The following is a 24,836-nucleotide window of genomic DNA, read 5'->3' on the forward strand; positions in this document are numbered from 1 at the left end:
CGAGAGAACTAAACATTGCTTTTATCACTCGATATATAATATTCATAACACACGTGGAATGGAAAATGGGGATAGGGAAGTGGAAAAAAAATGAGAGAAATTTTAAATCTCCAGAAAGCTTTCATTTGAGTTCTGAGCAACTGTACATGTAGATTTATCTTATCCAAACTGGGTTTGCCTATGCTTAGCTCATATTCTTACTTGTTTTAGTTGAATGGCTGAGCTACACCAGGAAGATATTAGGAACCAAGAGGTGGTGCTTTGTTTAGGAAGTTCTGAGGCAGATGTGATACAAAATGTAAATTCATCCCAAAGCAAGGACCTGCATTGCCAACTCTGGAATCAAGTTATTCATAGCACAGGAGAGAGAGCTGGACCAGTACCGCAACATATAAATGAATGCGCTTTGTGTTTTAGCATCTAATGTTCCATGAAGTTTCTAATGAATTAGTTTGCTGGCAGGAATATTACCCTGACAGCAAACTATCAACGCATATTGCAGAATATTCATAGGGAATGAATGTTGAACTTGGTGTAAACAAATATTCATGTTTACACCAACATCTGATTCAGAGTTCTGCTCATCCAATCAGGGAGCAGATCAAAACCACATGATCTTTCTGAACAGCTCAAATTTCAAATACTGAATGCTAGCAACAAACCCATTGGTGAACTACACACCAAGAATTGTGCACAGAAATGATTCAGTGAATAACTTCAAAAAACAAATGTGAGCAAGTTGACCTGTTGACCAAGTAGCTCGGTCCTCTTCTGCCTACAGTGGCCCAATTGGTTGAATTACATTAAAATTTCCTATATACAAACGTATAGTGCCAAATTCTGTCCACAAGCAAGTGACCATTGTTCCCACTGAGATCTCTGTACATGTATGTGTCAGGGTGGAATCTGGCCCCTTGGTGTTACAGGATTTTGTGCTGCATTTGCCTGCATATGGGAGCTTCTTTGAGAACACACAGCTTGGTCACCCATTAATTATCTATCAACAGGCTTTTGTTTATGTTGGCAGACTTGCAGGATGGGTGTGGTGGGAGAGAGACATGGAACTTTCCTCTTATCTGGATCTATGATCTCTTTATATGAAACTCAGCTAAAACCCATTTTTTGGTACATTAAGAAAATTACTGTTTTACTCCTTCACAGAACAGCAGTCACCACCTAAGTGTTTGGCTTCTGCAAGGCCTGAGTGAATGTGGTGGAGAACTAAGTGACAGTGCTGAACATGGTATTTAAAGTCTGTAGTTGCTACTGTAATTGGCAAAATCCTGTGTGTTTTCTGTTTTGGAATGAATGTTCATGCTTCTCAATATTCATTCTCACCCCTTCCTAAGGGCTCTCTCACCCAGCCATTTTAATATGATGATGAATGAGTCACATAATGGAAAGGACCTAAAGGCCGTTAAGAATATTCTAGTTATTTGGATGCAAGTCAGGCATGAGTGTCAACTTCATAATTGTGAGAGAGCATCTGGGTCTGATCCTGTGAGGTGCCGAGTGTCCTCTGCTTCCACTGACTCGTCCATTTAAAGAGTGCATTAATGGAGAAGATTGGGGGATACAATCTAATTACAGCTCAGTGTATCTGAAATCCTGGCATGTCTGTCATCTTATCGGGTTTTTTGGATAGATCTGTGAACTTTATTCTTCTGTCTCTGTCCCTATTATCCATCAATAATAACCTGGAAGGAAAGTTCTCCTTGGAGACTAAGGACACTACCGCTGTGCTGAATGTTGCCTTCCAAAAGCCAGTGAGTGGAAACTTCCAAGGTTGCTACACAACATAAACAGCCCTGGGCACGAGGAACCATGCAGCTGCTGACACATGACACAGGAGCATCATGGGAGTTGCAGTTCCATGTGTGCAGAGCCGTTCCCTCTGTCTTCTCTATGAGGCCCCTCAGAGCCTGGGAACACAGGCAAGAGACAACCCCCACATCCACACACACACTTCCCCTGCTTGAGTTCCCCCACCCTACTCACAGCTTCTCTGCCACCCAGTCTCTCCCCAGCCCTGCCTTCAGAGCTTGGCCACCTTTCAGCCATGCCAACCAGGGAGGTGGGGGTGGGTGGTTGGACGGGACAGGGAGCCCTTGTCTGGGGTTGCTGTGACAGAGAAAGCTGCTGCTGGCAAAGCTGGTGGAAGTATATGATTCTAGTTTTCTCCCAATTCCTTTGCCAATTTATTGCACCACTGAAAATGCAGACCTTTATTTCCAGCTAACCGGTCTTACAGAATAAAATTCTTTCTTGGAGAGCTATCCAAATAGTTTACACCATTGCTGACATGGGCCAGGTTTTCAAAAGGGCTCAGCACTCACAGTTGGGCCATTCCCCCTTCCCCCATCATCTAGGCACCAAAATAAGTGGCTCTTCCAAAAAAAATCTAGCTCAAAATGTTTTATAAACAGACCCAACCAGAAGCCTTAACTCAAGCTCTTATGTTTTCTTCAGGTAATGTCAGATTATGTCTTGGAGGGCTAGGAGGGGGAACCTAATATACTGGCCACAGAATGCAGGCCATGAGGATGCTACACTTGGACTAGTTCTATTGCATATATGGATACAACTTAAACTGTCTGATATATGCAGTGTTATGCTTGGAGGAAAAAATGATCCAATTAAAGAACAGGAAAGATTCCTCAGCTATCTTTGGGATGGAGATATTCCCTATTGCTGCAGTTTGGCTTTTTTTTTTTTTTTTTAAATGCTTTTAAGGCTTGCAGCCAGCTGGATAGTTCCAGAAATGGAACCCCCCTGTTTAGCCACAGAACAAGTATAGCATGGGTAGTGGCAGTACAAGCTTCCTTTGATGGTATTAGAAACGTGCCTCTAATCCATTCTGGAGCTACCATCCACAGGGTGAAGAGAGGCCTGGTTCAGCCTCCAGAGCCCATTTAACCCTCAGCCTCTGCTGAGACTACCAGTAAAGCTGGCAATTTTGATGAGTCTTGTGCACACACCTATCCGCTAGAAATTGCACAGAGACCAACCAACGCAGAACCTACCTGACAGATGAAACCAGTAGATGAGCACTGCCGAACCCACAGGCTGAATTTCCGCTTTTTCCTTTTCCGTAGCTCCCGCTCTGTGCATGTGGCAATGAAAACTGGGTCCTCATCGATCAGCGGTTCATGTAGCACCTATGATCAAAATAAGTACATTACTTTGTTTAGAAGTAACAGTACTGTAAAGTCTTCCAAGGCAATGTTATCTCTGTCATGATTGCACTTGCCACCCCGTAAGAGAAAGAAATGCTACTTTTGCTCAGTTCTCTCATCTAGAAGCACTATGGCCCATCATCACAAGCCAATATGCTCTCTTGAGCATTGAGGACTATGTGAAAGAAGTGAGGTCCTTAGGAGTCTGTCTTAGTCTCTCCACCCTAATTTTAATTGTCCCCAATGTTGACATTAGACTGCATTCATGTCCTCCTTGTCACAAAGTTATATGCCTCTCCAGGTGATTTATAATGTGAAACTATCCCATGAGAACTTCAAATACATGCTTATCCATAAAATGTTATTTTATTTTGCAGAGCATTTTTCGTGCCAATTATATCCTACAGTATTTTGCAGGTTTACATGACATAGTTATTGAGCAAAAAATAAACAGCGGGGGGGGGGGGGAGAAATTAAAGAGGTACTCAAGGGAGATAAGGATGCTTTCTTAGGCCACTTGAGAAAAAATGGAGATGAGGGAATTTTGTTCCCAATCCCAGGAGCTGCAGAGGAGAAGGCTCTTGCACCAGTAGCAGTGAGATTCTGTGAAAGGACAGGCAGGAAGCGGGGGCAAAATGAGCAGGGACAGGAATATAAAGAGGTAAGTTCTATGATGCAGACTGGAGCAAGTCTATGGAGTGTTTCAAAATGGGGCAATTTTGCACCAGCAACATAGCATGAATGGGGAGCCAGTAGAACTATTTGAGGATGTGAATTATATAGTTTGTGCTTCTTTAAGTGTGCGTGTACAACAGCAGCAGCATTCTGCGTGTGCTGGGATGTGGGAAGGCTATAAAAAGGAAGGCACAATAGTCATGCTGAGTGGAAACGAAGACCTGAAAGTGGGACACTATACACATTTTCAAAGATTTGCGCTGGTTGCTAATGGCTGCTATTAAATAAGATCATAAAAGTTTCCATACTGGAACAAGATAACTGATCCATCTATTACACGGTTCTGTCTGACAGTGGCTAGTCCTGGAGGCCTCAGAGAAAGGTGGAACAGGCCTGACAGTCCACAGGCAACCTTAATTCCAGCACTTCCTACATCGAATGTTTGACTTGGCAATCTTAATATTCTTTTAACAATTTTTTGTGTGGAATTCTTTACAAAGGTGGAGTTCCTTTAGTGCTCCTGGAGTTACTTACAGAAGAGTGTTCCTATCACTCCTATTGCCTTGTGGGCTGCCACTGTGGCCTAGGTTTTTCCAATGTGGGTATGCACAGTTGCGCAGTGTGAGGACAAACACAAAGAGCCATGCCGTGAGCAGTAACTATAGAAATCCAGGACTAGGAAGTCTCTCTTTTATGAAGCACCCCTGGAAAACATCTTGGTCCTCTCTGGTAACTGTGGAGGACCAGGAACTCTATAACCATTACACATCTCCCTTTCCTGATGATAAAAAATAAATAAAACAAATTATCAACCTGTGTGGGTCTTATATGTATATTGACCTGTGTGTGCCCACACAAAATAAACTTCAATTTAACAGGTGTATTCATCTATATGCATCTAATTATAAAAAAATAAATAAATCAGGGTACTTTTTTGCAATGCCACTGCTGCATTAAACATGGGATGTGTGTGGAGATGTGGCACACCCCTGTGTAATGCCACCTCAGAGGTAGCCACTTGTCTCTCAAAAACTGAAGTTGTTAAGACATCATTCCTTCAATCCAGAAGAGGCACACATGTTCTCTGGCCCGTGGCTGCTGCACAGCTTCATTTAGACACACTCCAGGTTTTAATGGCTCATAAAACATTCACGGCACCATCTGAATGCACTCTTGCAAAATGTACAGATTACCTACAGAAATAGAGATGCAGACGTGAGGAGGCATGCAAATTCTCCTGGCTGTTGGGGAAGCTGCAGTTGCCAGCCCACCTAGCGCCAGTTATCCCAACACGACTGAACCTTCTTCCTTTAGGATCAAGTCAAATAACTTATAGTTAAAGTACACACAGCACTTTGCACGTTTGTAGCAACTTTTCATTTGAGGATCTCAAAGCACATTGCAAATATTAAGTCTCTCAACACTCCCTTGAGGCTGGATATTTATACATATTTTGCAAATGGGGAAACTGAAATACAGAGAGGTTGTGACTTGCCCAACATCATCTCACATAAACATCTGGTACAAATCTGTATTCAATCATAAGCCTTTCTAAAAAGGAAAAAAAAACAAAAAAAGGGGGGTTGATCAGTTATTTATTTCCCTTTTTCTAGTCTCAAACTGGCTATTGTTCAGTATTGTGAAGTGTGCTTGTGTGTGTGTGCGCGTGCGCGTGTACACATGTACACACACATCCTCTTGTGGATGGAATCTGCCCTGCATAACAGTACCACCTGTCCACTAAAAAAAGTGTACCCAAGTGGCAACAGATGAAGCATTGACCCTAGTAGTTGAGGCTCAAAACCCCTTCCCACTGGCTTTTCCAGGTAAAGGCAGTGATTTCTTTACATGTGTTTGTTGGGGAGGGATGGGATAGCAAGGAAATTCTCCTGTCCTTCTAAACAATGTGAGCCAGATTCTCAGCTGCTTTAAAATCAATGTAATTGAAGCTAATGGAGCGACAACAGGATCTGGCTCTCTGTTAATTGGTTCTGTACTTTAAATAACTTCTCAACCTGGGGCAGGGGGTATTATTTCCTCTATGTACATTTCTGTTTGCGTTATCATATGCTAAATATACCATAGTACAGGGGTAATTAACTAGTTTTTGTCAAGGTCCAAATTTCTTGTCAAAGTCCAGACTCTAGAGAGAAGAATACAGAAACCAATAACGATAATAAGTAAATAAGATTTCACTGTATGTTCAAAAGCACCTGGGGGGTCTAGATTTGGCCCATGGTCTACTTCTTGACTACCCCTGCCACAGTACCATGCTCTGTTTACCTCATTCTTCAACTTTGGATATTAGCTTTCCCATCCCCTTGTACAAAAGGAGTTCACAAAATCCCCAAGTGTGATGTTTTCTGTAGCATATGCACCTTAAAAGAGAGCATGCAAAAGTTTAGCATTCATTTAAAATATATGATGTGGATTTTGGGATAAGAGACAGGAATTTGTGTCTCTGAAAAATGGTACGCTGCCCCAATAACACATGTAATATGATGCCCCTGGATAGGTTATCAGCAGCAGGAACTGAAGGCAGGACCTCAAGCATGAGCCTTTACTGCCAGAGCTAAAGAACCCAGGCTTCATAACTCCAAGACTGTACCAGACTCACAAGCCTCCTGAGGACTAGCAACAAGAAGGTGACAAACACCACAACCTTAGCATTGATTACACAAATCATCCAATCAAAATAATGGAAAGGAATTTAAAGGTAAGAACACACAGCTGTTGGGGAGGCAGGGGTGGGGGGAGAGGACCGACAGGAGATGGGCCTGTGCCAAAACTCCTGATTTGGGGACCACAAGGTTTGAGAATACTAGAAATCCAGATACGGATAAGAAGGCTGCAGCTTGGATACCAATTTTTAAAAATTATTATTAATTATTATTATTATTATTAAAGCCAGCCAATTAAAACATACTGGTGGACACACAATAACCTTGGCTGCCTCAGGAAATGTTATCTCAAACCATCCAGAAACAAGTGACAGACTAGAAACCCCCATGCACAAAATAGCCACCCCCCAAAGTTCTCCAAAAATCCCTGGGTCAGAGAAAAATGGGGGAGGGGGGGTTTTCCATAACACAGTTGCCATAGCTATAAACAGGACACATCCAACCGCCCATCAGAATGAGCTCTTTCTTGCCATTTCCCCTTGTATCTGTTCAACAGGATTAGTATTTATGTTTTCGCTTGGCCCTTACATTCTGGATATGACACTTAATCTTATAGCATCTGCACCCTGGGTAATTCTCAGTTAGAGGTTTTTCCCCCCCCCTCTTGCTTCAAGCTGGTGGAGCCCCAGTCCCTCAGGATGTTGGGTATACAATTTCTGTTGACTCCACAGAGAGCTAGAGCACTCAGCCCCTTGCAGGATCAGGTCTGGATTGTACTCCAGTATGATACTTATTCCTCTGATTGTCTTACTATTTTCAAGAACAGACTTAAAACCCCTTTCTCACCTCTAATTAATTTTGGTGTTTGATGTTCAGCTTGAGACGGCTGAAGGGTGCTTTATAAAATCAACACACATTGACAAGGGAGCCTAGGGGTGGGGTAAATGGGAGCTAAGAATGGCTGTCACCTTAAAAAAAAAACACACACACAAGAGAGAGAGAAAAGTCTCCATACAAAACAACACACAAATATACAGACTGCGTGTGGAGATTCAGACGCTTAGTCATCGCAAACGTGGTACAGGTGATTCTATTGATTACGTTTTCAGACCTTGTGTGGGGGACGGTATATGTGGGAGTCACATTACTCGTTAATGGGATTTGTGCTTTTCAAATGTCCCACAGGAATCCAACGTTCCGAGCATTTACAAACATGGTGATCAAGCTTCTAAGCCCTTGATTTTTGCATCCACTGAAGTCAATAGGTGGGATGCCCTATCCTCGGAATGCTTTCTGTGTTTGATTTGCTGTTTTGCCTTGACACCAGAGACAGCACCTTGCCGGCGTAGCCTAACATGAAGGGTTCTGTCTCATGACTCCTACCTCAAACTGATTAATGTTTGGACTGTGAACTGCTGCACTGTCCTGAATTCTACAGCCACAATGGTTGGCTGGTCTCTCTCTCTCTCTTCCCCTACAAAATAGGCAAATTTCCATTATTTACTACTCAGCTCTATTTATTTTTAGCCATACTTCAATGGCAAAATATTTTAAGATAAGACTTGCCATGCTGGATCAGGTTATACATCCACCTAGTCTGGTATCTTGTCTCTGATCATAGCCAATACCCAATGCTTCAGAGGAGGGCAAACACTCCTATAACTCATCTCTTTTTGCAATGCTATAGCACAGGAAACAGACAAGAAGAAAAGAAAAAAAGAAGAAAAGAAAGTCCTTTTGCTGCTCTCCACAATAAGTCAGCTTTGCACCCTGAAAGCATGAGCTTGATTAAAAGGTATTTCAAGTAGAACATTTTGAATTACATTTGTTTTATTATTTTCCTAAACTCCTGAAGGTGGGAAATAGAATTGTCCACAGAGCTGTTTGCCATATATAACATTTTGTGCCATGGATGGAAGAGTAAATGATATAGGTTGTGAGAATTTTAAGTTACATTTCCTTGATCTTGGTTTATTTGGTTACTTATCAGCTTGTGTGGCAATAATCAGATAAGTAACGGTAACAATAATAGCACAGGTTTCCATGTTTGGTTTCTCAATGTCTTATATGAAACTTGCTCAGCTTACAAGCCTGAAGTTCCCCCCCTAACTGCAACCTGAACCTGGAATCTAAAAATCCAGCTGGGTTCTACCGGCCTCCTACAGCAGCACCAATAATTAAAAAGAGTCCACAATTAGAACTTGACTGACTTTTTTGTCAGCATGCAGGCAATAAGATCCATCGCTGCAGGGCCAACAGCAGTGAAAACATGTTTTGATCAGTCAGGCAAAGAAACACGGCTTACGAGACAGAGCCAAACCGAAGTGGCTGGGCACCTGCAACTTCTATTGTTTTGAGAGTTGCAAGCCTCTCAGATTCTTGCTCAAGAGCAGATGCTCAGAGCTAGAAGGTGCCACTTATACCCAGTCATAGTCACACTGCATTGTGTCTTCATTCTTTAATGTCTAACTCTCTCTACAGGCAACTCCTCTGCAGTTTCGGTACTAATGGTCATTGGAAAATAACCTAGAGTATGTAGCAAGCTAAGATTTCAACTGCCAATAAGTTAACTCTTACCTGGGTTTGGGAAGGCCTAAAAGTAGAGTCAAAGCCATGCTGCAGAGAGTCCAGAAAAGGCTGAATTTTGTAGAGGCCGTGTGTCATCTGGCTGGAACGGAAGGCCACAATGTGGAAGTACTTCAGGATTTTCTCAAACCGCGGCTGTGTCATGATCAGCGCAATGCTCTTGTTGCTGTAGAAGCCACTGCTCCAAATGCTGAGGACGGACTCACAGTGGTGAATGCTTGTTGAGATCATGTAGCCTAGGAAGGCTTTCATTTCTGTTAGCGTGACATCCATCCAGGCATCATCTTTGCCAAATCTCTCCTGGTACTTCTTGGCATACATGTTGGTTTGTACCACCATGTTCTTTAGTACATTGTCAGGGACAAAGAGCTGAAAAAAGTCCATGGCACTGGCAGTTGGGGGCATTTTATGGGTTGGACCTAGAACAAAAGTGGGGAAAAAACAAGCTCATTTCTGGATTAACTATTCATCATAGTGGTTAGTTAGATTGATAACTAACAACTATTAGATCATCCAATCCCTTGCTTCAGCCAGTGCAGGAGAGTTTCCTGCAGTATATTGTGTAGTCTTTACACAAAGTCCCAAGTGATGGGATTTGGGCCACTTCCCTTGTTAGGCTATCCCACTGAATAAACAATCTGTGTCAGAAATGTTTTCCTAATATTCAACCTTAGTTTCATATAATTATTTCTGGTTACACCCCATATATCACTCTAAATAATTCCTCTCCCTCTTCAGTATTTATGCCCTTCAGCTATTTAGAGACTGTCAATTCTCTCCTAGGTCTAGTCTAGGTCAACATAGCTACAGTGCTCGGGGATGTGAAAAATCCACACCCTTGAGCAATGTTGATCTAACCCCCAGTGTAAATGCAGCTAGATCGATGGAAGAATGCGTCCACTGACCTAGCTACCATCCATCACTGAAAGCTGTGTCTACACTACAGGGTTATGCTGGCACAGATGTAGTGTACATATGGCCTTAGTCTCTAAGCCAATCTATACATATTTAGCATTCTTAATCTTTCCCCATATATCGGTCCTTCCAGCCCCCAATTGTTGTCATTGCTCCTCTGAATTCTCTCCAGTTTGTCTATCTTCTAAAGAAGATGGTACGGCAAATGCAATATTCTATGATCAGGCACATGACAGCCATATTGAGAGAGGTTCTTGCCTCTATGAAAGGTGACATAATTCCCCTGCCGTCAAAACCTGAATGGCTTTTTTTGCTCCTATACTGCATTTCAAGCTCCTGTCAAATTTGCTGTCTACTATCAGCCCTCTGTCTTTTTCAGTGTTACCTCTTGGATGCTATTACCACAACCTTGCTGGTTACTACATACACACTGGCGCAACATTACATAAATCACCACAGTATCCAGGGCCGCCCAGAGAATTCCGGGGGCCCGGGGTCTTCGACGGTGGGGGGCCCTTCCATTCCGGGACCCGCCGCCGAAGTGCCCCGAAGACCTGCGGCGGGCCCCCGCCCCGCCGCCGAATTACCGCCGAAACCGGACCCACCGCCGAAGTGCAGCCCGGTCTTCGGCGGTAATTCGGAGGAGGGGGGCCCCTGCCGCGGGTCTTCGGGGCACTTCGGCAGCGGGTCCCGGAAGGGAACGGCCCCCCGCCGCCGAATTACCGCCAAAGACCGGGCTGCACTTCGGCAGCGGGTCCCGCTCCGTCTTCGGCGGTAATTCGCCAGTGGGGGGTCCTTCCGCCCCAGAGCGGAAGACCCCCTGCCGGCGAAGACCGGGAGCAGAAGAAGCTCCTGCGCCCGGCCCCGCAAGAGTTTTCCGGGCCCCCCGGAGCGAGTGAAGGACCCCGTTCCAGGGGCCCCGAAAAACTCTGGTGGGGGCCCCTGTGGGGCTCGGGGCCTGGGGCAAATTGCCCCTCTTGCCCCCCCCTCTGGGCAGCCCTGACAGTATCTAGGCCATGGTATCTGTGAATCTGATTTGGTACCCTCTGAAATCTATGGAATTTTGTCATTGATTTCAATCAGTGTAAGATCAGGCCTTTGTAGAACAAACTAAAACACCATATGGACAAGTTTTTCTATCTTGCATTATATATGATTCTTGTTGAGATATGTTCTTTATCCAGCACATCACCCCCACAACAAAGGATAAACCTTGCACTTCCCCCCTCTAGTTACTTTGTTTTTTGACTGAACTGCAGAGAAAATGGAAAGTTTTCAAGCCTTTATTTTATTCTAACAGGAAAAAAATACAAGGTACACTGAAAGCATGCTGATTACTGTTACGAGCCTTAGGTTCTTAACTCAGTACCATGTCTCCTACACCCTAAGCATGCAGGGCTGGCTTTAGGCCGATTCCCCTGAATCGGGCCCCACGCCTAAGAGGCCCCTGCGCCCTAAAGAAGAGCGCCTAACTTAGGCGTCTTTTTAATTTTTACTCACCCGGCGGCGCTCCGGGTCTTTGGCGGCACTTCAGCAGCGGGTCCTTCACTCGCTTCGGGTCTTCAGCAGCATTTCGGCGGCAGGTCCTTCAGTGCCACGGAAGACCCAGAGCGCTGCCGGGTGAGTCATCCCTGCCGGGGCCCCATCAAAACTATTTGAATCGGGCCCTGCACTTCCTATAGCCGGCCCTGTAAGCATGTGTACAGTCTCCTGTCCATCTAATGACTTTTGAGCTGACATTAGCATTTGAAATTCTGGTTAATAACAGGAAAGTGTTTTCCTTGCAGTACGTGACTACTTGGGTCCTGATTCAGTTTGAATGTCAAACGCTCGAAGAAGAGAAGTGTGAAATCCTGTGGCTTTGGATCATAAAGATGAATTAAAACCTCTTTTGGCTTTGGACTGCATGGTTTGTACTCCCTGGATTTCTCTTTGAGGGCTTCCTCTTAACTTGGCAATAACTAAGAGATCAAGGGCTAACTTGGCATCCAATTGTGTTTACTTTACATACCTTGTTTCAGCTGCAGTCTCTCTTAAGGTCAAGCTATTTAGTTATTGCCTCGTAAACAAGAACCACCTTTAGGATATTCTAACTCCATCAAAAATGACACAAAGAATGTTAAGGTTGCAAAATTAAGCTATCAAGAGTCAAGAAATGCCAGGGGGAAAAAGTGAACTTATTTTATGAGAAAAGCTAATATAGGTATAATTTTATATTCTAGTAGGTGATTATATTGTATACAAAATAGTGCAGACCTATAAGCAGCTGAACTGTTATACTCTTTACCAAAACAGGAAAAAAACAGCACACTGTGCAGAGACCAAGTGGAAACGTTCACCATAAATAGTGCACGTTTTTCAGATGTAACCGAGAACAAGGAGTTATAATGGATACATTTACGTAACCCAGACTATAACTGTCGCTGCTGTTCTCTATCATAATAAAGCCTGTTACAGAGGAGTTCTGTATATCAAAGTTCTGTATAGCTGCCTGCCCAAACCGGAGTGAAACAATTTCTATAAGGCAAATTGGACTACAAAGAATCACATAGTACAAGTCACAGAGCACAGTGCCATAGGGTGACTGAATGCACCCCTGTATTTGCACCGTACATACCATTGTAATAATCTTTGGACAAAATATGACTTGTGGTATCATTTGAAATCTAACAACTTGTTAGTCAATAATATCATGGTGAAACATATGTAAAGTTATGAACATAAACTGAAATTATGACTGAAATGTGTTTACCAGACAAGTCTGGGTGCAGGGGGAAAGCCTGTTTCTCAAAGACACAGGACAAGCTAATGCTTCTACCCAGGTGTCATCAAAGCTGATTGGCAATCACTGGTCAAATGGCCATTCTTTGGTAGCCAACAGGGCAGGCACAGATCAATCTGCATTTTAGCAAACAACAACATGGAATCTCTTTCACCACAAGATTCCCGTCTCCATCTTCACAACTAGCAGGAATTTTATCTTGAGATAACTCTCAGGAAGATGCATTTCAAAGGGTGACAGGACTCTAAAAGTGAGGCCCAAAAACATCCCAAAGACTCTGTCACTCACTCTTTCTCCTAAGATGACAAAGAAACCAGCCCTTTAGACTTTGGGGGCAGATCCTGATATGAGAAGGGATTTTACCTTAAACCAGGTCTAATTTAAGTTTAGTTATTTAAAAGTATTTTATTTTTATTTCTCTTATAATCATTTGACTTCAATACCTCACACTTGTACTCTTTGTAATTAAACTAGTTTTATTATTTAATCAAAACTAATCCAGCGTTGTGTTTAAACTGCATTGTTTGGTAACCCCAATTAAAGTAGCAAACTGTTGTATATTGACTCCCTACAGGGGCCATGGACCTATAACACCTGAACTGTCCATGAAAGGGCTGGACAGTGCAGAACACGTGTTTTGGAGGAGAAATTGGGACTGGGAGTGTGTCAGGGTCACCCTGCAGGTAGTAACTAAGGCTGCAGGAAGCCAGAGTGTATCTGGTGTTTATGACAGGCTGCTAGGGTCAGAGTTACTAGATTAGGGCTGTGGCTATATTTAGAAACTCAGGGTTTGACCTGATTGTGAGCAGCCCAAGTTGAGAGCTACCGCAGCAAAGCATTGTGAGGCACCCAAGGTTGCAGGGCAGGTCATGACAACACCTCATTAGTTTGGATTGCACCCCAGAATGCGATACTCAGGAATTACCTGCAGGCTGATGTTCAGGACAGCTGCAAAGGAAGAGCAGCACTGAGCAGCTGAGAGAGAGAAAAGGGATCGATGACATGTTATGAAAACGTTTACATTTTCTTTTGGATATCACTTGATTAAGTTTCACTGTTGCCCACTAGATATGGCTCTTTGATAACATGACTTATATAAGAACTCTTGCCTAGTTATACTCCTGGGAGAATTCTGTGCCACTGTGCAAGCGCAGAATTAACCGTATTTTTCCGTGTATAAGACTATACTTTTTCCTAAAATTGTTAGACTAAAAATTGAGGGTCGTTTTATACATGGAAGTAAGCCGAGGAGAGAACCGCGCGGTTGCGAAACTGCCCATACCCAGTGATGAGCTGCCAAAATCCCAACCCCTATCCACTCCCCCCCACCCCCAAACTCCCCTGCCCTCTCTCCAACACCCCCTCCCTGCCCCCTTACCGCGCTGCCTGGACGTGGCTGGCGGTGCTACAGTCCGGCCGCAGCTGGAGCTGGGAGCCTGGGACGTGGGGCCGGGGCAGGAGTCGCGGGGCCGGAGCCGGAGGATGTGGCGGGAGTCGGGTGGCTGGAGCCGGGGAGGGTCGCAGCCGGAGCTGGGCAGCCGCCGCACCCGGACCCGCGCTGCCGGAGCCCAGCCGCGTGGCAAAACAGCAGGAGCCGGGCGGCTGGAGCCACGGGGCCAGGCAGTGTCCAGAGCCGGGCATCCGGGTAGGTGGGGTCGCGGCCGCCGCAGTGCTCGGACCCGCACTACCGGAGCCGGGCGGCTGGGGACGCGGGGCCGGGGGCGCGCAGACGGAGCCGGGCGGCCGGGGAGGGACGCGGTAGGAGCCGGGCAGGGCCGCGGCCGGAGACAAGCCGGGGCGCACAGCCCTCCTCGTTCCCTCTACCCCTACTTTGGCGTCCTCTTCCTGGGCCTGAGCGGGAAGCCTGCTTGATTCTCAGCCCTCCCAGGCTTCCCGCGTTCACAGCTGGTATGTAAATGTTGTCTACGGTAATTACTAAATAAAAATGTGTTCTGTTTTATGTTTAAAATATTGATTTCTGAATTTTGGGTTAGAAAAGTGGGGGGGGTCGTCTTATACATGGGGGCGTCTTATACACGGAAAAAATACGGTAATATGCCCTGCAGCATAAGTGATTCTGACGGGGAGGTAAAGGTAAGTTGCATTTATACCTTTTGGCCACTAGAAGGCACCAGAAGAGAGGGCAGCAGGCTCAGGGGCCCGAGCAGCCAGTCTCAGAGAGGGAGGGCAGAGCCTGCTTTGCCAGGTGAGGCGGCAAGAGATATGGAGGGACAGACAGAGTGGGGCACACGGTGTTGCTGAGGTGTCACACAGACTAGGGTTCAGAAGGGATAGTGGGAGAGACTGGGGTAGAGGTACAGGAGCTAGTGGGGTGACAGCATTGAGCCAGGGACTGAATGGGAGTGGGAGTGAAGGGCCACATGAGGACAAGAGAGAGTGGGGGAGGGAGGGGGTTTTAAGGACACATGGGGACATGCAGAGCCATCCTTAGGCATACGCAGCATACCCGGCTGCATAGGCACCCAAAAATTTGGAGATCCCCTGGGTCTTAGTGTCCACCCTCCGCCTCTTCTTATCCCTGTTCTGACCCTTCCTGCAGCTCGGTGAGTCTTCCTCCAGAGGGGATCTAGTAACTTAAAAGTGAAAAAGTCTTCCAGCCTGCCAGACCTATTAGCACAACACTGAAACTGTTGAAAAGCCATAGTAATGAAGCTATTTAACAGGCATTTGCCAACCCCCAGGTATATACTGTCAGTTTCTGAATTTACCGAAGAAAAAAGAAGTTGTGCATTACCGTAATATTTACTCGGAACAGGTTAGTCTACAGGACCTTAGCTTAAAATTTGCTTTAAAAATATTTCATTACTGTGTTGCTCAAGATTATAAAATCACATCTCTAAAAAAAAATCCTTGCATACATTTTTAGATGCACAATCTGAGTATTCATTTTTAGCCTTAAATGCTTGGATCTTCAGACATATAGTTTTTAAAATAAATCCTTCAAAAGACCACCCTGATCTAAAATACACGTTAATTACTATAGTACAAAAAACTTGCTTCCAAAGTCTTCCTGTCCTTTCTATCCACCCTTTCCCCCCTTCACCCCCCTGTTGAAGAGCCCTTAAAGGGACAACACCCCTTTCCTTCCAGATAGTTGGACAAACCAGTTTCCCTTTCTTTACTTCTGACTATTTGATGAACTAGTTTTAAGAGAACCCTCCTGTGAAATCAGTACCTTAGTAAGATATAAAATCCTCTGTTATGCCTAAAAAATATATTTCCAAAGATTTTAAAGTTGGTGAAATTTCATAAACATATATATTGTTATGGAGATCACACAGGGTAAATTAGTATTCCCTTTTTCTAAAAGCAATGAATATTGTTATGAACACACTAAACCTCTGTGACTGATTAATTTAAAATGTCTTTGTTTCAGTGAGTTAAATATGTAGTAATCTGGAATGATTACTTTATGAAGGCTTAAGAGTACATTTAAAATACAAAATCAACTTAGAAATACCGATTAAGAAAATGTAAACCAGAGAAGAGCTGCATCATGTATTCCATAATATTTAATGTTGTATTCAGCAGGACAGCTGACTTGCCCTTACTACAAAGCATCCTTAGACCGGGGCCATATTCACAGAGGCAAATGTGCCGGCGCCGCATATTCTGCGTGAGGAAGAGGGTACAGGGGTCTCTGCGGGGAACTAAGACTCTCCGCCGCTGTGAGGCGGACCGGGCAGCTCGGTATCCTTTACTGTCTCATCCCTCTCCCCCACGGGCTGTGAGCATGGGGCATAGGGGAACCAGTTTAATAATACTGCATAGGACCCCATAAATACAAAGGACGGCACATGTGCAGATGTGCCTGACTTAGGGCTGGTCTACACTGGGCGGGGGGAAATCGATCTAAGATATGCAACTTCAGCTATGCGAAGTATCTTAGTTCGACTTACCTGGCCGTCCTCATGGCAGAAAGTCGACCGCCATGGCTCCCCCGTCGACTCCGCTTACTCCTCCTGCCGGGGTGGAGTACGGGCGTCAATTCGGGGATCGATTTATCGCTTCTAGATGAGACGCGATACTTCAATCCCTGATAGATTGATTACTACCCACCAATATGGCAGGTAGTGTAGATGTAGCTTTAATGGGAGAGGCTAGGGGTCAGCCTGGGTCTGCAGGGGGGAGGCTCCCCAACTCCCAAACAATCCCTCCCCCCTGCAAAAAAGCCCTAACAACCCTCTTCCATTTTTCTCCCTCCCATACCCAACAACCTTTCAGGTTCACTCCCAGGCTCCGTCCCTTTCCCTCAGCTCCTCCATTCCCTCAAGCCTTTGCTCTGCTTCTGAGGAGTGTGGAAAATACAGTTCTTATAGTAGTGTAAATTTATTATTACTCAACATTCGGTATTAATATGCCTAGTAAGAAATGTCAAAAAACATTTCTTGTATTTTATTTTATTTTATTTTTGCTGTCTGTATTTTTACAGACATACTTTGTTATTGTTACAGGTATACTTGCTACTAGGTATTATTTAAAAATATTGCATGCAGAATTTTTAGGTGTGGAATTCCCCCCTGGATTACTAGTTATTGCATTCAGCACTAGGACCTAGGCACCCTACAAGGGGTGATGAGGGAGGCAATTTTGTAATCCCTGCCCTTAGGAGAAGCAGGCTGAGAGCAGGGGCAAAAGATATGTTCATACGGTAGAGGGCTTTATGAAGGTGAAATATTCTGTTCCTGAGACATGGGGATGTTGACAGTATGTATATATTGGGCTCCATTTTCAGGAGGCTGGTTATGCAGTCAGCAGCACAAGACAGTCAATTTTGTGTGTAATTACATTTTCAATAGCTGTCACTTAAAGTGCGGTTCTGCCTTGAAAAGTGATTATGTAAAAGCAACACCATTTTACTCAACAGATCTGCTCTCTGTGCTCATACAGAGTCCTATTTGCTTTCTTTAGTGACAAAAAACAAGATTCTACTACTGTCAGCCATGCAGAACCTACGCAGCTACGGAAGAATGAACTGAATTCATTTCTGGCTTGCACGTCAACATAGTTGTTGACTAAATGTCATTTGCAAGGCCATCTGTCCAACCCTATTGTCTTTAAAAAAATCATTTGTCATATTTTACCAATGACAATGTGGAACCCTACAAGCAGGGCTTTGGAGCTGTGCTCCAGCTCCGCTCCCGCTCCAGGCAAAAACCTGCAGCTCTGCTGCTCCGGAGCTGCTCCAAAGCCCTGCCTACAAGCATGCTTTTAGAAGGTGTTTGTTTTTTTTAAAGCACAATTGCACTTTAACAAACACAAAACCTGTTACATGCTGAAATGACCAGCCTAAGATAAGTGAGCAAGCTTCTTTAGTAAATTGTTGCCATCTATTTAAGCACACAGGTATTTTCCAGAGGGAGCAAACTGTGCAATAACCCTTGATTAGTGGATTTGCACCCTGAAGTTATTACAAGTTACAGCAGAACCTCATTTACCTTGAACCACACTAATCCAAAAGTTATCTAAAATTGGGCTGCAATTCCTGATGTGTATCTTTTGCACTGAGGAGTCCCTATTTATCCAAAAATCTTATTTAGCTGAAAAATTAGAAATCCTCTGTTATCTTTGAATAAATGGGACTTTATTACACTGAAAAGAGTCCTGGGCTAGATAGTCAGAGTGAATATTAGGGAAACAGTTATGGACATATACATGTCCATTTGCAAACTCAATCTTAAAATTATTTTCAAATGCAATGGCAGTGCCATTGCACCAAGGTGTTTGTTTATTTATTTATTTTTGAGGCGGGTGTGTGTGTGTGTGTGTGTGTGTGCGCGCGCGCATCCCTGAGTCCACAATTTCACACGTAGACCCAAATCCTATAATCAGATTCAGTAGCACAAACTTTTGCTCTTGTGTAAAGCCCAGTTGAAGGATCTGGCCTTAATAGGCATCCTTTGGAAATCTAGTATGTATCCCATCAATTGCCAGAGACAAATATACAGAAAGCTCAAACAGATATTGCAGACAGTATGTCTTAATTTGGTGCATTCCACTTTAAAAGCCCATGTCGCAATATATGGAAAATTCAAATTTTCTGCATCAAAATACAATTCTCTCTTACCCTCATCACACACACCTTTTTCAGATAACGGTACCACGTGACATCAGCTGCAAATGGCTGAAACAGCAACAACTTGCAGGACCAGTTGGTTTAATTTTATACTTTGCATGTGGAAGTAATGTCTTTCTCAAAGCCAATCAACAGGGCAATGGCTCCTTAATCACCCGGGGGGGGGGGGGGGGAGAGCGGGAAATCAGTCATGAAGATGGTGAGAAAGCAAAGGCAGAGAAAGCAACACTGGAGACCTGATTCAGGAGTAGATATGAGACCCTAGCCCTTATACTATGTGCACTAAAGAGTGAGCTCTGGCTTTAATAATGCTTACTGCAGCTGCCTACCAGCAAGAAAAGTTGTAAAAAATGGTAAAACATCCTAGGAGGCTTAGGAAAACAAATACAAAAAAGAAACAATTTAGGCCCTGATCTTACAAATGAGAATAGCAGATGTGGTTCCCTGCATCTACGTGAAGCCCCACTCAGCATGTGCAGGTGCTTCACCGGGGCTCAGTATAGGACTGGGGCCTCAATGATCAGTCCCCCAGCACTTCCAGCACAGACAGGCAAATGACTTTCAGCAGATATTCATTTGAATTCCCCCCCCCTTTTTTTTTTTTTTAATAAATTACTTTTTCTCTATTTGCTTAGTAAGAAGGCTGGGAAAGCAATCTGAGAGCATGTGCTTAGACTAGCCTAATGAATTTCATACCTGCAAAATTAATATTTGACATCAGTCCCCCAGTTATAATTATCTTCCCACCATTAATAACTCACCAACAGAGTTTATAGACCGAGAGCAAAAGATTTTATAAGGTACGTGTCACAGGGCACTTCTTCAGCTACCCGAGGAGCAGCGCTGCCTACCCTGCTTGCAAATACACAATCTGTTTCATTTTTACCACATGCACCTTCAACCCTGTTTCAAACCAGGACAGGCCATAACATGGGTGTATAGCAGAAGAAGCCTTTAACAGACTTTCTTTCCTTCACCCTCTTATTAAAAAGCCAATTACCTCAAAAACTGCCACCAAGTGTCTGTCAGTAATCCATCCCCACCAGTAACAGGTTGATTGATTCCCAGTAAGCCTGAATCCTTCTCTGGGCTCCAGCAACTTCAGTGACCAAGTTGTTACAACTAGCACCCTGTCGCAGTATATTGCTAGGCACTGATGGGATCCCCCAAACCCTCTCCACCTTTGAAGCTTAAATAATGGATGAAAAATTATGCTGGTGTTTGACAGAAGACCGTGTGATTTGTAAAGACAAGAACAAATCCCTATTTGGGCTCTTACATAATAGGTTTCCTGTGCTCCTGTAGCACAGAAACAAACTTTGAAATGTCAGAATTTCCGGTGGAACAGAAATTCAGTTTTCCAACCTACCCTGTTCCCTGTACTTTGGGAGGAGTTCACATGAGTCCATTCATCCACTTGTAACTCTTACATTATCAGGTAATGGGAAATTTGATTTGTGTTACTATAGATTATAAACACTAAAGAGTGTTTATTTCTTCTGCTGCATTTTACTCTACTGTATTTCAGAGGTTTCTCCCATTCTCTCAAGACTGAGCAGCAGTGTGTACAAAGCTATTTGGTTTTTAGAATATCGTGCTGGATATTTTATAAACATGGAGCCAGACCCTCAGCTGGCATAAATCCATGTAGTTCTACTGAACTGGCAGATCTTTCCTCTACCAGAATCTATGCTAGATTAACTTCCTTCTGGAAATTCTTATTTTATATCCTTGCAGTTCCCATCCCGCCCTGCTCTTAAAGGGAGAGCACCCTGCCACAATATATTTTTGGTTTTAAGTTTGTTCCAAACTACTTTGTGAAATATGACTTGACTGCATCTGCTAAAACTCCAAAAGTAAATGGCTCTCTGACACAATGCTTCCATTCCGCATCTGTAATGGCATCATAAAGAACTGTTCAGAGCATATTCCAGTGGATTGCCTCCCCGCCCCCATCCCTCATCCCAGCATTAAACCTGATCGTTTCCTTTGTAGCGCTAGCAATAAAGTGATCCACACATGGCATCCTAAGTACTACCCATAAAAAGAATTTAGAGCTGGTTGTTGTGGGCTAAAGCTGAATGCAAAACTGCATGTTTAGATTCTCTAGCTCCCCCTGAAAGGTAATATTGCACCAAGGTATGGACAGCATTGGTTCAGTTCTAAAGATAGCTACATTTCAGCCTCTTACCTCCACAGCAAAGTGAAACAATCTAGGGTGTGTTAGATTAAATGATTTACCACAATGAATTCTGGTTCTTCGCCAAATATTAGGACTCGAATCTCCTCTCACTTATGCCAGTATAAAATAGGGGAGGGATAGCTCAGTGATCTGAGCATTGGCCTGCTAAAGCCAGGGTTGTGCATTCAATCCTTGAGGGGGTCATTTAGAGATCTAGGGCAAAAATCTGTCTGGGGATTGGTCCTGCTTTGAGCAGGAGGTTGGACTAGATGATCTCCTGAGGTCCCTTCCAACCCTGATACTCTATGATTCTACTGAAGTCTAAACTATAAACCCGGCCTAGGTAAGAGGAGAATCAGATCCCTACTATGTAGTTCACAAAGCTCATTTTTTTCTTTACTGAATGTGTGAGAGCCCTATTTAACCCCACAGGTAATGGTAAAAGCAGCTTCCCCAACTCACCATTGAGACTCCACGCTGCCCATTCCTTGCTTGGCCTCACAGTAAGACCCAACTTAGAACACCAGCTCCATTCAAATGGGCCAACAAATATCCATTGGGCGCAGCAGCAGACCATGGATGAAGTCAATGGGAACAAGACCGGGCTGCTGAGGGTAATAGCTTTGGCTCTCAGTCAAAAGGTTGCCATAGGTTGTGTGTTACGCTATATACCACCAAATGGTCTTAGCATGAGGGATGGGGATAAAGGCGCTGTATGGCAGCCTTTCATATAACTTTATTTTCTTTTGTGGATTTAAGCCAGTACCTAAACATTTAATTAAATATATTTCCTTGTGTTTACCATTTTAAAAACAAACTAAACCTTCATGCTGAAACCAGTGAGTTGGAAGGAACAAAAAGCCCACAGCTGATAATGCTGATGTCTTTAATTATATGTGTAGCTTATTTCTAGTGGGAGATCTGCCAATCAGTATTATCAGCACCCAAACAGGATCTATCCTCCCACCACCTGTGCACAAGGATTTATGGGTAACATTATACAAGCAAAGTTTAAGGCAGCACGGCTGACATTAAAACCAATACTATATGTGTCAGCTTACATCTTATACTGTACTTTCTGCATTTATTTATCATTTGGATGCAGGACTAGGAAAATATACTCCTTGTCAACTAAGCTTTGGCTTTATTTTTTAACTGTTCCACTGCTGATGTTCTATTTCACCTTTTTGTATTGCTACTTTTTTTTTTTATTAACCCCCCACTGCACTCCAATATCAGGACACATCTACTGCATCTGACTGTCCGGCGGTCATACCGTAATCTGTCTGAATGTACTTAACAGGTTAGAGGCAGCTTTCAAAAGGTTAACTTCATACAGTAGCTCTACTACTGCTTTCAATAGACCATAAACAAAGCTGTTCCACAGCTGCATCTACAGCCTGATGTGTGTAGGTTTATGTGGCGTAAATCTTCAAAGCAGCACAGAGGTATTTATAGCAGCATCACTCCCATTACGATTAAAGGGACTCACAGCTAAATCCCCAGTATATACTTCTTTGGATTGGAAATATCCCCTTATGGGAAGGATCTAATCTGTGAGCACTTACTGACATGCAGTACCTTCAGGCTTGTTATTCCTGGGTAAAATCTGAACCAAGCAGCAATATATTCAATTCTATTGCTCATCATTCACCAGAATCATTACAAACCTGTCACTTACTAATACTCTGTAACTATTAAAAAAGAATCCACCCAATCAGCCATTCCCAGCTCATTATTAGGACCCTGCTCACAAAGGAGAGATTTATGTGTGAAGAAGGGAAATGGCACACTATGTTTTCCATGCTAAGGACCAGGACATTTAATTTGTCATTCATAAATAAAAGTCAATGAGGGAGTGACCCATGTAATGAGATGCTGAAAGCTTTGAGGTTAACGCCTACATTTACATGCAAAACACACATGCCACAGGACCTATTGCTGTGAGTTAATCTCATGAGGGACTTGCATGGGGCTTTGCTCACAAATTGATTTTTAAAAAACTCAATGCAAATCACCTGGAGTAAAAAAGTAAAATCAATTGAAAATCCAGACAGCTCAGCAGTGTTTTAACTAGAGCTGGGGTTTCTATCTTTTTAAGCAACAATACTAGTTAGCCAGACTTCGGGCTTGTCTACACTCCAAAATTAATTTGACTTCAGTTAGGTTGACCTACAGCCACTGTAGTAATCAAGTTGGCTATTGGTGTCCACACTACCTTCCTTCTGCCATGGTGCACGTCCTCATCAGGAGCTCTTGCACAGTCTGAAGTGGGGCATTGTGGGGCACGGACAGCCAGAGTGTGGGGGTACTGACAGCTGCGCGGGGCTCCCAGCTCCCAGGCCCGAGGTGACAGCCTGAGCTGTGAGCCCAGCATGGGGGTCAGTTTCACAGTAGGGAGCCTATCAGCTGTAAGCCCCCAGTAGAGAAAATAGCAGCTTTGAAACACACAAGAATATCAATTTCACTGCTGGTAGGTTCCTGTGCTGTGAAATTGAGCTCAGCTCACCCCTCAGGTTGTTGCCCCAGTGCCTGGCTGACAGCTGTGGCCTGGGGGGGACAACACTGCTGTGAGCCTGGCACCCAGCTGACAGCCACCAGCCAATGTAAGTAATGCAGTGTTTACACAGACACTGTGTCACCCTAACTACACTGACGTAAGTGCTACGCCTCGCATGGAGGTGGAGTTATTATGGCAGTGTAGTGGGCCACTTACTTTGGCAGAAGCAGCATTGTAGTGTAGACAGTGACATAATTAGGTCAACCTAACTCTGTAGTGTAGACCAAGCCTCAGATCTCCATAGTACCTGTCAGTGCTCCCTCTCAATTTTACATGCTCCGATGTGGGGTGGAATGTGACTTTCACAATAGTGAGACAGGGGTTTGGAGCAGCACAAGCGCTATCATATGTTCGAACTAGATGAGGGCCTGAATCTAAAGCTCAGCCCCAAATATCCCCCAAACACTGGATTTTGCTACTCTGTGTAGTAAAACTGAGGAAATTCCAAACCTGGCACAGCAATCTGAGGATGAGGCTTCTCTTGGAACTCGAAGGTTGCCTACAGTGGGGGGGAAGGGGAGGTGGGGGAGACATTATAAGGCTCTCTCTTCTCTTGAGAGCTCATAAGTATAAAATACATTCACCCAGTGCTCAAACCTCTGGCACCCTCAGCTGACAACTGAACCATCTTTGCTGTGAGCCTCTCAAACTAGTTTAAGGTCATGAGATTTTCTGTAGTTCTAACTCCCTGATTTTTCCTACAGGGGAATCAAGTCAAAAATATTTGTCTAGCTATAGAGAAGCTTGTGTGTGTGCCCTCTGTTAGGGAAAGAAAAGTAATCATCTGTGCAATCTGATATACGAACCCCACACTGAAGATGAAAGGGTTAAGGAGAAGCTCTCTGCCCAGGTAACCCCACCCTGTTGCACCTGCAAAGCCTGCTCTATGTACTCTGAGTGAATGTGTGTGTGTATTCTCCCTGTCCCTGCTCCTTTTCCCCTCCCCAGTCTCGAGATGCATTTTTCATTGGGTACGCTCACCGCTGTATTTTTGCCCTATTCTTCCCATTGGATTTTCTACCTCTCTCTGTTGCTTTTCCCATTCTCTCTTTCACAGAAGACAAACCCAGCCATGTGGGTTGTTTGAACTTCCGAACTCACAATCCTGGAGTGGTTAAACAGGTTTGCCAATCCCTCCTATATACCTTGCATATAAACATTCTTAATCCTTTTACCACATGGAATGCACAGTGAGTCTTGCACAGCTGACTGCTTAATCTTTCCACTAAATCTGCTAAATGC

At 44.0% G+C, this 24,836-nt stretch overlaps 1 protein-coding gene across 1 annotated transcript in view; it reads right to left on the reverse strand.

Annotated features, from left to right (window-relative positions):
* Window positions 1–24,836, reverse strand: part of PGBD5 (piggyBac transposable element derived 5) — a 94,058-nt gene that overhangs the window by 37,031 nt on the left and 32,191 nt on the right. The window contains 2 exon segments of the mRNA XM_039530154.1: window positions 3,024–3,158; window positions 9,050–9,477. Of these exon segments, the coding sequence (XP_039386088.1) occupies window positions 3,024–3,158; window positions 9,050–9,477 (563 nt within the window).

This window comes from Mauremys reevesii, linkage group 3 (genome assembly GCF_016161935.1).
Source record: "Mauremys reevesii isolate NIE-2019 linkage group 3, ASM1616193v1, whole genome shotgun sequence".
Classification (NCBI taxonomy): Eukaryota; Metazoa; Chordata; order Testudines; family Geoemydidae; genus Mauremys; species Mauremys reevesii.